Genomic DNA, 15,276 nt, shown 5'->3' with positions numbered 1-15,276 from the left:
AAACATAACCCCTGAAATGTAGATCTGAACACACATCACCTTTAAATGAAAAAACTCCATGAAAATTAGTATTCATGTAGATCTGAACACACAGGAAACAAACCTTATTTCGTTGAGAAGAAACCCAACCCCAAACCGAAAAAAAAACCAAATCCGAACCCTAGATTCGTCATTTCTCTGGAAAAAAAAAAAGAAGAGAAAATGAGAGACAGAGACAAGATCTGACCTTTTGTAGCGTCGCCGGAGTGTTGAGTTTGCCGGAGGGGATGAAAGTTGCCGGAGATGACGAGGGTTTTCTTCTCGCTGGGGCGAGAGAGGAATAGAGGATGTGTGAAAGTCTATCCCGTGTTTTCTCGCGACCTCGGGAAAACTATTTTCCTATCGATTCGAAGGGAAAATACTAGAAGGGTTTGGCGAGAAAACAGATTTTCCACGTAATTTTTTCATATTTCCACGTCAGTATATATATTTTCCTGAGAATGTAAGAGAACAATGGTATTTCTGCTTTCTCGGGAAAAAAATAGCAACTTTCCTTTCCTTTCATGCCTCCGGAAGACAAGTGAACAGAGCCTTATAGTCCCGTATTTTTCAAAAGGCACTGTACGGACCACACTATAGGATGATCCAAACCGTCCATGCGATGGGCCACAGCGTAAATAAGTTGTGCGCAAAAAAATCATTAATACCAAGATGATCCCAACCCTCCGATCTATAGTGGAACTGTATATTATGGAAACCTCTATAGATCGGAGGGCTGGGATCATCCTATGGAAAGGAATTTATGAGATGAACGGTTTGGATCATCCTATAGTGTGGTCCGTACAGTACTTTTTGAAAAATAAGGGACTATAAGGGCTTACACCATATAAAATCTTGGGAAACGCACACCTACGTGTATTAAGAAAAGGACACTGATGATGGATCAAAGATGCAGTAATGATGGATTCAATGCTCTGTTTTTTCAAAAAATTTGGTACCTTGTTGGCTCTGATTTTACAAAAGCCAAAAAAAACTTTTTCATTAGCGGGAAGCTCCTTAAGGAAACTCAACTTTCATTACTTTGGTTCCAAAGGGGCCGGATGCCTCTTCTCCCTCTAAATTTCACCCCATCTCACTTTGCAATTTCATTTATAAAACCACTATAAAAATCATTGCTTTGAGGCTGAAATCTGTTATTGGGAAGCTTATCCACCCTGCCCAATCTGAAAATATCCTCCTCTCCCATGATCTCCTGCACAATTTCCACTCAAAAAATCAACCCCCTTCCATGTGCCTTAAAATTGACTTGGCTAAAGCTTTTGATAATATAAATCGATCCTCACTGCTTCGGTTCATGTCTAAGCAAGGATTTACCCAAACTGGATAAATTGGATAGAAGCTTGCATTACAAACCCCATGTTCTCCATCATCATAAATGGATCGCCTTGTGGCAGATTCATTTCCACTAATGGAATTAGGCAAAGGGACCCCTTATCTCCTCTTCTTTTTTGCATTATTATGGAAATTCTGTCAGTTTTCTTGGAACACTGTCATTGGCTTGATGGATTCATGATATATGCTAATGCTAATCTGAACACTGCCATTGGCTTGATGGATTGTCTTAAAAAATTCAGAGACACAACAGGGCTTTATGCTAATATGGACGAATGTGAAGGATTCTTGTCAGGTACATCTAGGCAGGATATCGAGACTATCTTAACAGCAACAGGTATCAAAGAAGGTGTCCTACCAGTTCGCTATCTGGGGCTTCCCTTGTTCTCCCCGAGGCTCTCTTCTAGGGACTGCCAGCCTCTCATTGCTAAAATCAAAATGAAAATCCAAAATTGGGCTTCAAAGTCTTTATCTAAAGGAGGTAGAATTGAGCTCATTAAATTGATGCTTAGTTCCTTCCAAATTTTTCGGTCCTCCCAAATTTTTTGGTCCTCGGCCTTCGACCTCCCTGCGGGTGTGATTGAGGCTATTGATAAAAATTTTAGAGATTTTCTGTGGGGAGGTACTGAATTGAAGAAAAAGATGCATCCTATTGCTTGGGAATCCATTTGTAAGCCTAAAGCTGAAGGTGGTCTCAGATTGAGAAGACTTAGAGATGTGAACAAAGCCCTCCAAATGAAGAACCTGTGGAATGTGGTTAACTCAAATGGGTCGCTATGGACCTCCTGGTTCAGAGATAAATATGTCAAAGACAGATATTTGGAACATGCCAATGCCATCAAAGCCTTCTTGGGGTGTCAGAGGCATCTTTAGAGCAAGAGAATCTGCAATTCCTCATATCTGCTACTCGATTGGAGATGGGCGCAAGATTGAGCTGTGGAAATTCCCGTGGCACCCTGCAGGAGTGTTATCATCTGTAATCTCTAGACATAGCACTGACCTATCGCTGTCCTCGTTATCATTGCTCGCTCAAATTCATCACGTCCAGCGGTGGAACCCGATCCTTAGCATTCCCTCATTGAAAAAGGCAAAGGATCTCCTGGCAAAAGGTATTTTTAATAATTCTAATAAAAACATCCCCATTTGGAAACCTGAAGCTAACGGTTCCTTCACTCTCGAAAGTGCTTGGGACTCTATTCGAGTGAAAAATCCTAAACCCCCTTGGTATTCCCTGGTATGGTTCAGAGTTAACACTCCGAAGGAAGCCATAGTTGTGTGGAAATCTCTCCAAAACAGGCTCCCAACTAGAGACAGGCTTCCCTTCCATGTGAATGACAAAACCTGCCCGTTGTGCTCTGCTTCCTTGGAATCATTAAATCACTTGTTTTTCTCTTGTGGGTGCTCTGCTTGGATATGGAGGTCTCTGCTTTGGAGAGCGGGTTGGCGTAGAAAACCATTCAGAACTCTCTCAGAGGAGGGCAGTTGGATCCGAGATAAGTTCAAGGGAAATGGTCAATTATCTACTGTCATTACAAAGGGTTTCCAAGCAGCCATATATCAGATTTGGAAGGAGAGAAATCATCGAATCTTTGAAAACAAATCTACTCACAAAACTCAAATCTTGAAGAGGATTCTGGGAGACATCTGCTTCAAGATTAATCAGCTCACGACGTGCAGGGACTCTCCTCATGCCAGAGCAATCGAGGCAGCAAAGCACTTTGAGTATAAGTTTTCCGATATGGTTCGAACTGTACAATTCTGCAGTTGGGCTAAGCCTCAAAAGGACGAAGTTAAAATCAACTCGGATGCTTCGCTAGAGTCCCATTGCGCCAGCATTGGGGGCCTTATTAGAGATGACCTCGGAATGAGCCTTGCCATGTTCATACTGATATGGAAGATATCTATGTCCTGGAGCTAAGAGCGATCTTACAAGGGATCATATTGGCAAAGGCCAAAAGCTACTTGAAGATTTGGATCGAATCAGACTCCCAATTCGGGGTGAATATTATCTTGAAGCAAGCAAGCACTCCGTGGATCTGTTGGAACCTAGTTTCAGACACATTCACTGCTCTGGAAGGCTTCGTATCCTGGAGAATCACTCACTCTTGGCGGGAGGGAAACAGTCCCGCTGATCTGCTATCGAAATCAAGCTACCCCTTCACGGGGCTAGACATACCGGTGGTGCTCTCTACGGCCCAGCTCCTTCACCTCATTGAGGATGACCGTAATGAAGTAAAATATGCCCCAGTTTAACTCCGATGATATGTATTCCTGTATTGTGTCCAGTCTGTGTTTTTTTCTTCAGATGGTGCTGGTGGTGTAAGTGGGAGCTTGTTCCCATACTGTTTGGCCTTTGAGGCCACCCTAAAATGTTGTTCTCTTTTTTATTTTAATGATATCTGGTGGGGGTCCTGCCTAACCCCAGCTTACTAATAAATAAATAAAAAAGGACACCGGGGAGTTTTTAGCCGATTTTGTCAGATTTTATCTTATACACTCTACTCATGTTAGGTGGCAGAAAAAGTCCAAAAAGTACGTTGCGGCCCACACCATAGGATGATCCAAACCATCCATTTGATGGGATGAGAGAGAGAGAGAGAGAGAGAGAGAGAGACCATTACATTAGGTTGCCCTAGCTGAACAAAGGTTTCCTCTAATAGACAACAAACAAATGATGCAACCAAATAAACATCAACAACAGCAATAGACATGGAATTATCAGTTACCCACTAACTCAACCAAGCAAAGGTCCATAAGGAAATAGGATCAGCCGCCCCTCACTCCACTGCTTGGATTCGATTTTGTGCAGAGAATTTTCCGTCCTTTTGCACGCCTACGCTTCAATATCGCTCTTCCAGATGTAGTTCTCATTCGCCTACGAAAGCCATGAGTACGAGCAAGCGATTTCCGAGACCTGCTCCTTTTAGTGAGACAAAGAGCAGCCTTCCCAGCCCTTACCTGGAGAACACGACTCTTCTCTCTTACCATTTTGCTGTAACTGAAATCAACCCTCAGAGATAAACCTGTATTTCAACAATCACAAAACTTAAGTAAACCTTAACATTGCCAAAACTAAGTAAAGCATGCAATATATCGAGAATATACAATTATAATTTCACTAGAAGAAAGTAGACCATCAATGCCATAACTGTGTTCAATACATAATAGCAAAGTTGATCATGCCATGTGCCCTCAAATTTTCGACATCTGCGATAAAATGCTATCAGAAAGAGAAGAGGGCATTAATCTTCACCCCCACTGGTTCATTTCCCATTGACTAGTTAAATCTCTATGACAATATTATAGGGAGAACTTGCCACATTCAGTTTGTTGGTGCACAAAGAAAACTAAATATCTCCCTTAAGATTGAGAAAATTCTTTAGCACAATTATATAAAGAAAACTTGTCCCTTTCATTTTTTGTTTCACAAAGAAATTGAAGTACCTGCCCCAAAGGTTGAGAAAATTATCTTTAGATATATGGAACTTCGGATATCTAGATTAAAGGAGAAGTGGTGTGATTAAGTTGAAAAGCAATGACGAAATCTAAACACGTGCAAGGCTCCCAATTATCTAAACTAAACCACAAACAATCTACCCCATGAGGAGCCAAAATCAATAAGCAGTTTACAGTAGATTATACATAGATTAACTATGAAATACCCCAAAACGTAAAACGTTTTGAAGGAAGTATTTTGGCCCCGAGGATAATTAAATTCCGTTTAATTAATAAAATAAAGTAAAAAGGGAGATAAAATAGTTTCCTAGTTGGAACAAGTTAGGGTTTCTAAAAGACTGCTAAATTAGGACTCTTAACAAGAGTCTATAAATATACAATTAAGCCACAGATTTCAGAAATCTAACCATAGAAAGAGAGGAAACGTTCGAGAGAGAAGAGAGGTTAGAGTTCTCGGAGTTTAGAAGGAGAAGAGTGATTAAGCTTGAGGAAATAATCTTGTAAAGGTATGCAGAACCTATTTTTATAATTAATTCTATTCTCTACCAAGATCCAAGATCTCTTGAGGAGAAGATTAAAAGTTTAATCTAGGGTTTGTTGGATTAAAAACAACAAACAAAGATTTCGAAGCAAAGATCTTGAATTCGGCAAGTAAAGAACCATAGGGTTGGGAATTGATTTCCCGAAGAATCTTCGCGTTCCTTTCGTGATCGATGCCCTAATCAAGTGAAGAAATGAAAGGAAAATCTAATAAATTGTTTAATATAATTTAAAAGAAGTAAACAATGGATTTTGGGAGGAAAAAATAAGAAAAACAGTGAAAATCCGCGAGTTGGGAAAAACCCATCGCGATTCTCGGATGCCCGAAGGGGTCCAGTTCGGACGTCCGAAGGTGAGAACCTGAGAATTCCCGAGAGGGAAAAATCTCAGAGACGCCCAACGGAGTGGCTTGGACGTTCGAAGAGGTCCTCGAACGCTCCGTTCGGACGCCCGAACACACTATTAAGGCCGAATTTTTGGAAAGTTTTCCAACCAGTTTTGAGGGCACAGATTTGCCCCATAAGACCTAGATATTAATCCAAAGCATTAATGAAGGGATAATATGGATTGTAGGTAATACTACACAATAATCGAAGGAGTTACTTCATGGGAGACAAATCAAACCAGTATCACAGGTGAGTAGACTTGTTCTACCACAATCATTCTACATATTGAATATGATTTATTATGCAAGGTTATGCATGTTCTTGATAGGTATTGACTGTGTTAGTGTACATAAGGGTCAATATTCACAGTATGGTATGATTCTTAGTTCGGATCTACCACATGCACGTATATGTGCCAGTTGGACTTTATAGTCACAGTTTTGCATCATGAAATGGTGTTGTCCGAGTGAAGATGCAACAGTTAACGTCCTTCGAGACGAAGTGTTATGCTTGGTTGCTAGTGTATGAGACTTTTTCTAGGCGGTCGAAAGATGTCACGGATCAAGCCGCAGTTATGCCTCTACACAGTATTTTCGAGAGCTTCACCGTACGCAGTATTTTCGGGGGTGTAATCCCGTAGGAGATCATTGGGATTCGGCTTCCTACGAGTTAGTAGGCAGGTTCCGTTGACTACGTAGTCTAGCAGTACTAGTCTCACTACACTAGGCGTCAAGCACATTTACTGTCAAAATTACAGTTATAGTTATGCATGTTTATGCCAGTTACAGTTATTACATAGATTGTCAGTCATGCTGTTTCTATTGATTGATATCATGTTATTAGTGTAGACATATCTATTTCAGTGGGCGTTAGCTCATTCCACGCATTCTATGTTACGGGTGGAAAACGGTAAGATGCTTGTTGCGCGGGCTTCGGGTGTGAGCAAGGGCGCCAGTTTATGAGTTTATTATTTTCAATTATTCAATTTAATTGAGACAGCAGTTTAGTAGGAATGAACATCTAGTTATTTCAATTGGTTTAATTGATATACTCCGTTGGACAAAGATATTTAGTTTCCACATTGATTACTCTTATAGTTAATTAATAAATTGGTTATTATTTTAGTGGCCGTATTTATTGCATGGTTCCAGTGTGAATGCCTTACATATTCGTGGTTTGATGAATATGTGGCGTTGTTATGTGCCTAGACCGGAATTCGGTTCGGGGGCGTGACAAACTACCCATCTACGAAACACGAAATTTTTAACGAAAGACACAATTGCAAGGTCAGACGGACGTTATTATTAATAAACTACCTACATAATGTTAGTGTACGAGGGAAGAGATCTAATTTAACTTTACTACATTTGCTTATGTTACTAGTCATACACTACCTAAACAATTTTAGTGCTATGTTGCATCAGTATGGGTACGAGTATCGGAATCCGAAATAGACAAAAATGTCGAAATCCGACACGGATGCATAGCTAACTCCATTTTTTGAGGTAAATCCACATTTTTGCCTCCAAATTACAGCCTTATTTGTTGTTTTTGTTTCTATAAGTGACAATTTACTTAATAAAAGGTAAAACAGTTGCATCAGGGGCAGAGAATTCCCAAAATCAGAATATAGATAAGGAAACCCCCTTTAGCAAAAAAGTTTGCGACCTTGTTAGCTTCTTGTACAATATGACAAAAAAGAAGCATGCCACTTTAGCAATTCCAATAGTTCGTCTATTATGTTCGCCAACTGTCGCATACCCAGATTTTTTCTTAAAGATATAATTACACTTAGGGAGACTCCCTCCAACACCCGAATTTCAGGGGCATTGCCAAAGTATTAACTCAGGAAGCTTTGTGATTCATATGGTCAAGAATGTGAAGCCCGCATTATGCACTTGAGAGCAGAATTACATAATTACAAGAAGGACGCCAATACTTGAACAAGATTAAGAGTCCCTATTATTAGTTTGCTTCCATCCAACAACATCTTGACTTGGAAGATAAACTGTGATATGCTCTCGGTGCATGTCACTGGGTGTTTGATCTTGTTAAACAATTGTGGATGGTTAGCTTGCTTATCTGATGGTTTCTAAGTGTGTTTGTGCCTATTCTAACATTTCTTGAAGTTTTATATTAAGTTTCCATCGCTTCCATGAATTTTCATAAATTTTAATAATTTTTACAAGATTTTCATGGACTTCCATAAGCTTCCAAGAAGTACTTTCGCCAATGTGGGGACCGAAGTCCAGACCGAAACCGAAGGTTGATTCCTTGTATGGGATCAGAATGTCGCACTCCCTATTCTGACAATCAAAGTGCCATAACGCTTTCAAATTATTGACAGAACGAAACAAAAAATGATAGACTGTTGTTTTGTAATGGAAAAGGGAAAGTAGTGAAAATTTTCCTTTCTTTGTTTCCAATAGCAATCAAGTGGCTGGTATATTTACAAAATGTCTTACAACAGATCATCATAATAATTTCACTCGCAAGCTAACTATGGTGCTGGGAACACATCAGCTTGAGGAAGTGTTAGAAATAGTCATACATATAGTGCAATCCTTAATTAAAGGTAATACAATCTTTTTATCTTATTATCAAGGAATCCGAGTTCACTGCCTTCTCACCTTATGAAAATTTTCCTCTCTTATCTTCTTTACATATTATTTGGGTAAAGATTTATTTTGTTAAGAACCTTAACCACTCCAAAGGTAATGAACATTTACCACTTGGAATACTCATTTAAGTAGTCAATTTGCAACAAAGAAGAAGAAAATCCAGCAAAAATGTGAGAAGGATGGGAAAAAAAGAAATCTAGACACGAAAATCAACAAAATAGCATGGGGAACGAACCCAAAAGCATGAAGAATCCATTCCAAAATGAAGAGCAAATAGTTCAACAGTTCAAGATATGATAAGAAAAATCTTAATTTTCAACTTCATTTAAATCATTAAACCCACTTGACCCAACAACGCTAGTTTAGATTCTCCACTACACTTTAGAAACACAACGCCTATATTGGTTGGCCCTACATTGTCCAATGAGCTACCACAGTTGAACTCAGTAGAATAGCTAGTGGAAGGTTCAAAAGGAATCACTTTCTATTTTCTCCCAAAGCCCTTTTTGGCCACATCCAACCATTTTCAGTTCAATTATAGGGCCATGATGCCCCTAAACTCTTCCCCTCCAGAGCCAAGTGAATCCCTAACCTCTTAAACCCTTCAATTAGCTTTGACATGGTTGAAAATTCATCCTCAAAAGTTAATTTCATTTTCTCCTTCAATGTCCCCCACGTGATAGTGAAGAACAACTGTCATTTGGCAAGATTTAGAAGATGCATTTCTAAGGATATGCAATGATAAACATTTTGTTCCAGTGCATAGGAATAAAATTACTTTTTATGTAAGCAAAAAAATAAAAGCATGCCATTTGCATCCTTCAACTCTTATCTTTCCAAACAAATCCCACCACATTTTCCATGTTACATGGAGATTTCTTTGGCTTCATCTTCCTATGCAGAACCCAGATACAATCATGATCTGAATCTAAAGGGTATGACGCTTACCAGCACTCTATAACTGACTACGATAATGCCTGACAGAAAATGCAGAGTTAACTTAAATGTGCGAGAATATATGATGTTAACTGAAACATGATAAATAACCAATGAATAAACAATAATGTTTTGGTCTTACATACCTCAACTCAACTCAACTAAGCCTTTGTCCCAAACTAGTTGGGGTCAGCTAATGATTCCTTAAGAAAATTTTCAAGAAGAAGGTGAAAGAATCTACCCGGATCAAATTGACTAAGTCTAATCCTGACACTAGTTGGGTTCATCTACATAGATCATTTTCTTCCATTCTCTCCTATCCAAGGTCATGCTCTCTGTTAAGTTCCTAGCCATCAAGTCTTTCCTCATTGTTTCTACCTAAGTTGTTTTCAGTCTGCCCCTACCTCTTTTTACTCCATCAACTTGGCACGACTCACTTCTTCTCATTGGAGCATCCAAAGGCCTACATTGGATATGCCCAAACCATCTTAAGCAGTGCTCTCACATCTTCTCCTCAATTGGTGCCACCCCCACCTTCTCACGGATGTCTTCATTTGTAATTCTATCTAACCTTGTGTGGACACATCCATCTATGCATTCGCATATCTCCTACACTCATCTTATGCACATGCTGCTTCTTGGTAGCCCAACATTCTGAGCCGTCCAGCATGGCTGGCTTCTTGGGGGTCTTACATACCTAAAACCAGAAATGTATAACGTACCGGATATTGAAAACCACTGTAAGTTCGCCTATTTCTTATTGGGGCTGTCCTCTATAGGGGTTTATTTTATCCTTCGATAGGCATGCTATCCTCCAACTCACATCAAGAACAGCCCCAATTGGTAGGGTATGCTATACGAGCAAGGGTAGCCAATCTCTTAGAACAGCTTATCCAAGGATTTCTATCCCCTTGGTGAATAGTCCCATCATAATAAGTGAAAAAGATCAAAAGTTCTAGCCTTCAAATTCAGAAAATTAGAAAAAAAAAAAAAAACAAATTCCATTTTGCCCAAAATTTGACTAATAGTGAAAATTTCAGCAACACTAAAAAAATCCAAATTTCAACCCCCATTAATACAGGAAATAGATAAATGGGTATTCTACCAACATGGAAAAGGAACAAGAAATGTTAGAAAGAAAGTGATACAAGCATTTATGATGCATAAAAAAGAGAAAAAAATAAATGGATATTCTGACCTGAGAAAGAAGATGGGAAGGAGAGAGAGGTTGGAGGGGAAACAAAGGAGGAATGAAGGAGGCCAGAACGAGTTGGAGCCTTAGCCTGACTCACTGAGTTCCTTCTGCTAGAAATAAGAGTAAGAGAGGCTGAAGGGGTCATGCTTGAGAGGGCTACCAAAGACATCGCCATTTCTCCCTCTATCCCCACTCTTTCTGGTTTTAATACCCTTTAGGCCTTTACACAGTATTTATCCGCTCATATCGATAAGGCAGGGGTTGCACGTACGAGTGAGGCCCATCTACACGTGTGGGATGATCATCAATCCACACCGTCCATGTGATGGGCCTTACATTGATTTGCCTTTGTACTAAAAATAAAGAGGATGTTTTAGTAGGATGCGATCTCATTGCAAATTGCCAATACATAAAGTTACATAATGGGTCCTACTTTTCATTGATCTGAACTGTTAATTTGAAAGGCCTTGATTTAGATCTATGTCACCAAAAAATCATGCAAATTATCCACTTCCAACACCAAATAATTTCTAGCCATACGAGATCCAAAACAATGGCTAGGCCTATCAAACAGACGGTTGTGATCAATCAAAAATGGGACCCACTATGCCATCTGGCTGGCTAGCTAGACCATGCACCAAGGAGAACAATTGGGCAAATAGTAATTATCAATTTTTAGATGCCATGCGGACACATTTAGGCCATGTAGCCATGGAAATTTTTTTCCATGGAATATTAGTTTACCAAGTGGCCGCAGAGGCTTGGAGAGGGAGAGACATAAGAGGACACGCCAGCATGAGTGAAAAGAAGGTGAGAAATGGCTGAAAAAACAGGGAAAATGAAAAACTATTCTCATAAAGTACTTTACGGCCCACTCCATAGGATGATCCAAACCGTCCATTTGTTAGGCACCCAAAAATCAGTTTCAAGGAAGATCATAACCCTCTAGTCTATAGAGGTTTCCATAATGGAATTGTGCAGTCCCTCCGACGGAAATGATTTTGAGGGCTCAACCTATTTAGGTTGAGACCCTATGGCCCAACAGATGGACGGTACGGATCATCCTATGGAGTGGGCCATACAGTATTTTTTGAAATACTGGACTACACTGCCACACACCATATACACTCTTCCTATGAGAAACTATATGATGAAAGCGTAAAAGAAGTATGATAAAGGTACCACCCTTGATATTTGATCCAATGTTGGATCAAATATCAAGGGTGGGATGATGAGTACGTACGTGTTCACATGGCCTTTTATCATACAATTTCTCTAAGAAGATAGCAAATTTATTACGGCTGGATCCATTATAGGCTGTTGAACATGTTTTATTATTTTAAGTTTTTTTGTTTTATCCTATAATCATCTGAGGTCTCAATGTGAGCCATGTGGAGTGGCTCTAGTCCGTTGATCTGGCTAGCAAACACACGTCTTGGGCCATGCATTAGGGAGAGCAATTGGGCAAATAGGAATGATCAAGTTTTACCATGAAAGTTTTTTCCATGGAATAAATTTAGTTTATACTATGCTTATTTTCAACCACTTAAATCTCTCCCACTCATTTCCTCTCAATTTTCTCCCTCCCCCACTCCCTATCCCTCAAACACATGGCCCTATGTGAAATCACGACCGTTGATCTTATCCACATTATGAGCAGGCCCATATCATCCTGGTCCCATGAACAATAGGAGACTTTAATCTTCTTAGTCGAACCCTAAACGAGGTTTGATGGATTAGAGGCTATTAAGGTGTTCTCGATGCCATTTGGCCAGACTAACGGTTGATTGTAGGATCAACGGATCCGATCATGTCCACATGGCATGAGGTCAAGAGAGTTGGATGTAAGGGTCCTTGTGATGGCAGCATTAAACTAGAACATAATGAAGTTATTACAAAAACATAAATTAATACTTTTGGCAGTAGTGTAGAAAAAATGGTATAAAATTTAAAAGTAACATTCCATTTCATTAAAAAAAAAAGGGAAATGATATCAGCACTACTGTATTTTGATGAGGGCACCCCTCACTTTATTAAAAGTATGGTATGGCCCGCACCATAAAATGATCCAAACCGTCCATTAGATGGGCCACAGCCTAAATAGCACCATAAAAGGATCAACCTATGGAAATGATTTTTGGGGCACAACCTATTTATACTGCAGGCCATACCATACTTACCATACTTTTAATAAAGTGAGGAGTGCCCTCATCAAAATACAGTAGTGCTGATAACATTTCCCAAAAAAAAATAATTAAAAGTAACATTATCATTGAAAAAAAAATCTACCATTCTTAAATCAGATTCAAAAAGGATCAGAAAGGGGAAAAAAATCAGCATAATCTTACCAGGCCAATAAAGAACCAAAAATTACAAAAAAAAAAGAAGGGGGAGTGATAAAACGACTCCCATGTGTCTTTCTATCTCTTCTAGGTTAGAAAGAGAAAGAGGAGAGATAGACACATGGGGAGTCGATTTATCCATTTGGGGAGTCGATTTATCACTGCCCAAAAAAAATCCAAACATTGAACAAGATTTTTCTGAGAACAAACAGCTGAACTCAGCCAAACTATCTCAAAACTGTCCCGAATGCTAGATTCACAGGCGCCCTTACAAAATTGGTCAAATACCATTAAATATCACCCAGAAAATTGCAATCAATAACTGTCTCTAATGGTTTTTGACCAATAGGGGCACCCTTTGGCCCTTATTTTGCAAAGGCGCCTGTCAATCTAGCATTCCACATAAAAAGAAATACAACCATTCCAAGTATCTGGGCAAGCCCAGAAAAATTGCAGTTGGCAGTCTATGAATGAAATTCTAATGAAGAGAACATACATGCTATACATTCTCAAGTTTCTGAAAAGTTAAATTAACTAAACAAAAGTTAGTTTCAAGACAAGAAATGGCCAAAATCAACTGGATTTTAAAATGACTTTTATCCCAACTCCAAATATTCAAATGAAAAGAGAAGAATAATAACCAGAAAACATATCAAAGAGTAATAATTTCAAACTTCCCCAGTAAATGCACTTATTCAATTAAACATTTTCAAAATGATTTATACAACGCATCGCAAACAAAGCAACAATTATCAACATAAAACAGTCAGCTCAACATTTAAATCAATATTTGCTACAAGAAAACTGAATTACCATTTGGTTATCCCAGAAAGGACCTTCCTTTCTTTAACCCATTTTTAAAGAACAAGAAAAAAAATTAAAAAAGTTTCAAAAAAATATTCACTCAGTTTTCATAATTTTAAAAGAACAATATGGTGTGAACAGAGTAAACAAGATGGGTTACCAAAATAGTTCAAAAAAGAACAATGAAAGAGGTTGCAAAAGTGAACTCAATTTTATTATTTGGACTGAGGAAAGGCTATGAACCAAGTGAAACAAGGAAAGATTAGTCAGTAATTAGAGTACCCATTACTGGCCCATTCTAATTAGTTCCTTGGACAAATTATTCCTGACATAAATGAAAGATCCGGCTTCCAACATACTGATGCTAACAAGCCAACCAAATGAATCAACAGAAAAGAAGTATCAATATTAATCATGATTCAAAGAGCTATTTGTAATTTGAATTTAATTCGGTGCCTACCAGGTATCGTTTCTTCAAACTGAAGTCCTAAATGGCAGTCTAAAATTTTCTGAATCATTCTCCAAAAGTATTAGAGCTCTTCTCAAATTATAATGCAATTTTCCATCCCCACTATATCCAATAGCAACATCTGCTCATACCACAAAACTCTCTTATTATATGGACTGAATCAACCTAAAGAAGAGCTCTAAAACCCAAAAAATCTCAGTATTTCAACAAAAGCTTCTTATATGGACTGAATCAACCTAAAGCAGAGCGCTCTAAAACCCACAAAATCCTAGTATTTCAAAAAAAGCTTCAAATATATATTGTCCTCATGAGAGATGTGATTTCTGTGAGAAAGACAGGTCCACAGATACTGCCAACAGATGTCACCAATATGTGAAATGACCGTCCACAATTCGATTTTGTCGGAATTCGTCTTTACTCTATTCCATATAGTCACCAGGGTAGGAAACGAATTCAAGAAGCGAAACATGAAACAGAAACAAGAATCGCATTGAAAAGAAAAAGAAGGGGGGGGGGGAGATCTTGAAACTGAAAAAAACAGAAAATCGCATGAAAAAAGCATTGAGAAACGTCATAGGAAACGCATTAGAAACATTTCATGAACGATAGAGAAACGCAAATAAAAACACATGAAACACAAGGATAACACGAAATATATGGCTTTGTAATTTAAAATTTGTTGGTTTCAAATTTTATTTGAATATTTTATTATTATTTCTTTGAATAGCTATTTGAATATTTCTTTTTTTATTTTTTATTAGTATATATGCTATTGTATTCCTTTTTAATATCTATTACACAATTATTTTTTAAATCTTTGGGTGTTTTTTTTCTAAAACAATTTATGTAAGTTTCACACATATTTTCCACACATTTCAAATACATTTCCTACGAGTTTTCAATGCATTTCTCAAGGTCTCACGCATGTTTCACATAAATTTCTCATACGCTTCTCATGGGTTTCTCATGCATTTCAGAAAAATTCCCGCAATTTTTCTATCATGTTTTGGAAACGTTTCCAAAACGCATAATAGGGGAAATGAGTCTCCCACCCACACAAGAAGTGTCCGGCTACTATGCTCTATTCACCCTACAAAGCTCCGATGGAATACTGAATCAGTCCTTTAGATTGATTTGTGGCCATCGATGAGCTGAA

At 38.5% G+C, this 15,276-nt stretch overlaps 2 protein-coding genes across 2 annotated transcripts; one reads left to right on the top strand and one right to left on the bottom strand.

The window, feature by feature from the left end:
* Window positions 1–2,137: 2,137 nt before the first annotated feature.
* LOC143863326 (uncharacterized) lies at window positions 2,138–3,289 on the top strand. The gene has a single exon (XM_077374012.1). The coding sequence runs from the start codon at window positions 2,138–2,140 to the stop codon at window positions 3,287–3,289; it is 1,152 nt and encodes a 383-aa protein (XP_077230127.1).
* Window positions 3,290–4,137: 848 nt separating this feature from the next.
* LOC143863325 (Ribosomal protein L34) lies at window positions 4,138–10,680 on the bottom strand. The gene is made up of 2 exons (XM_077374011.1): window positions 10,509–10,680; window positions 4,138–4,394 (listed from the first exon to the last, which is right to left on the bottom strand). Exons 1-2 carry the CDS (start codon window positions 10,678–10,680, stop codon window positions 4,138–4,140), a joined length of 429 nt encoding a protein of 142 aa, XP_077230126.1.
* Between the last annotated feature and the right edge of the window lie 4,596 nt (window positions 10,681–15,276).

This window comes from Tasmannia lanceolata, unplaced genomic scaffold (genome assembly GCF_043159265.1).
Source record: "Tasmannia lanceolata isolate RefF3 unplaced genomic scaffold, GAP_Taslan_0.1 ptg000044l, whole genome shotgun sequence".
NCBI classification, from domain to species: Eukaryota; Viridiplantae; Streptophyta; class Magnoliopsida; order Canellales; family Winteraceae; genus Tasmannia; species Tasmannia lanceolata.
Note: the sequence above shows the minus strand (reverse complement) of the source record. Positions and strands in the feature narration are given on the sequence as shown.

What these genes read in the sequence shown, in the direction of transcription:
- LOC143863325 (XM_077374011.1), bottom strand. Translation starts at nt 10,680, where the DNA reads ATGGCGATGTCTTTGGTAGCCCTCTCAAGCATGACCCCTTCAGCCTCT. An exon ending in CTTCCCATCTTCTTTCTCAG is followed by an intron (nt 4,395 to 10,508) that starts GTCAGAATATCC and finishes GTTGAAATACAG; the next exon opens with GTTTATCTCTGAGGGTTGAT.
- LOC143863326 (XM_077374012.1), top strand. Translation starts at nt 2,138, where the DNA reads ATGGGTCGCTATGGACCTCCTGGTTCAGAGATAAATATGTCAAAGACA.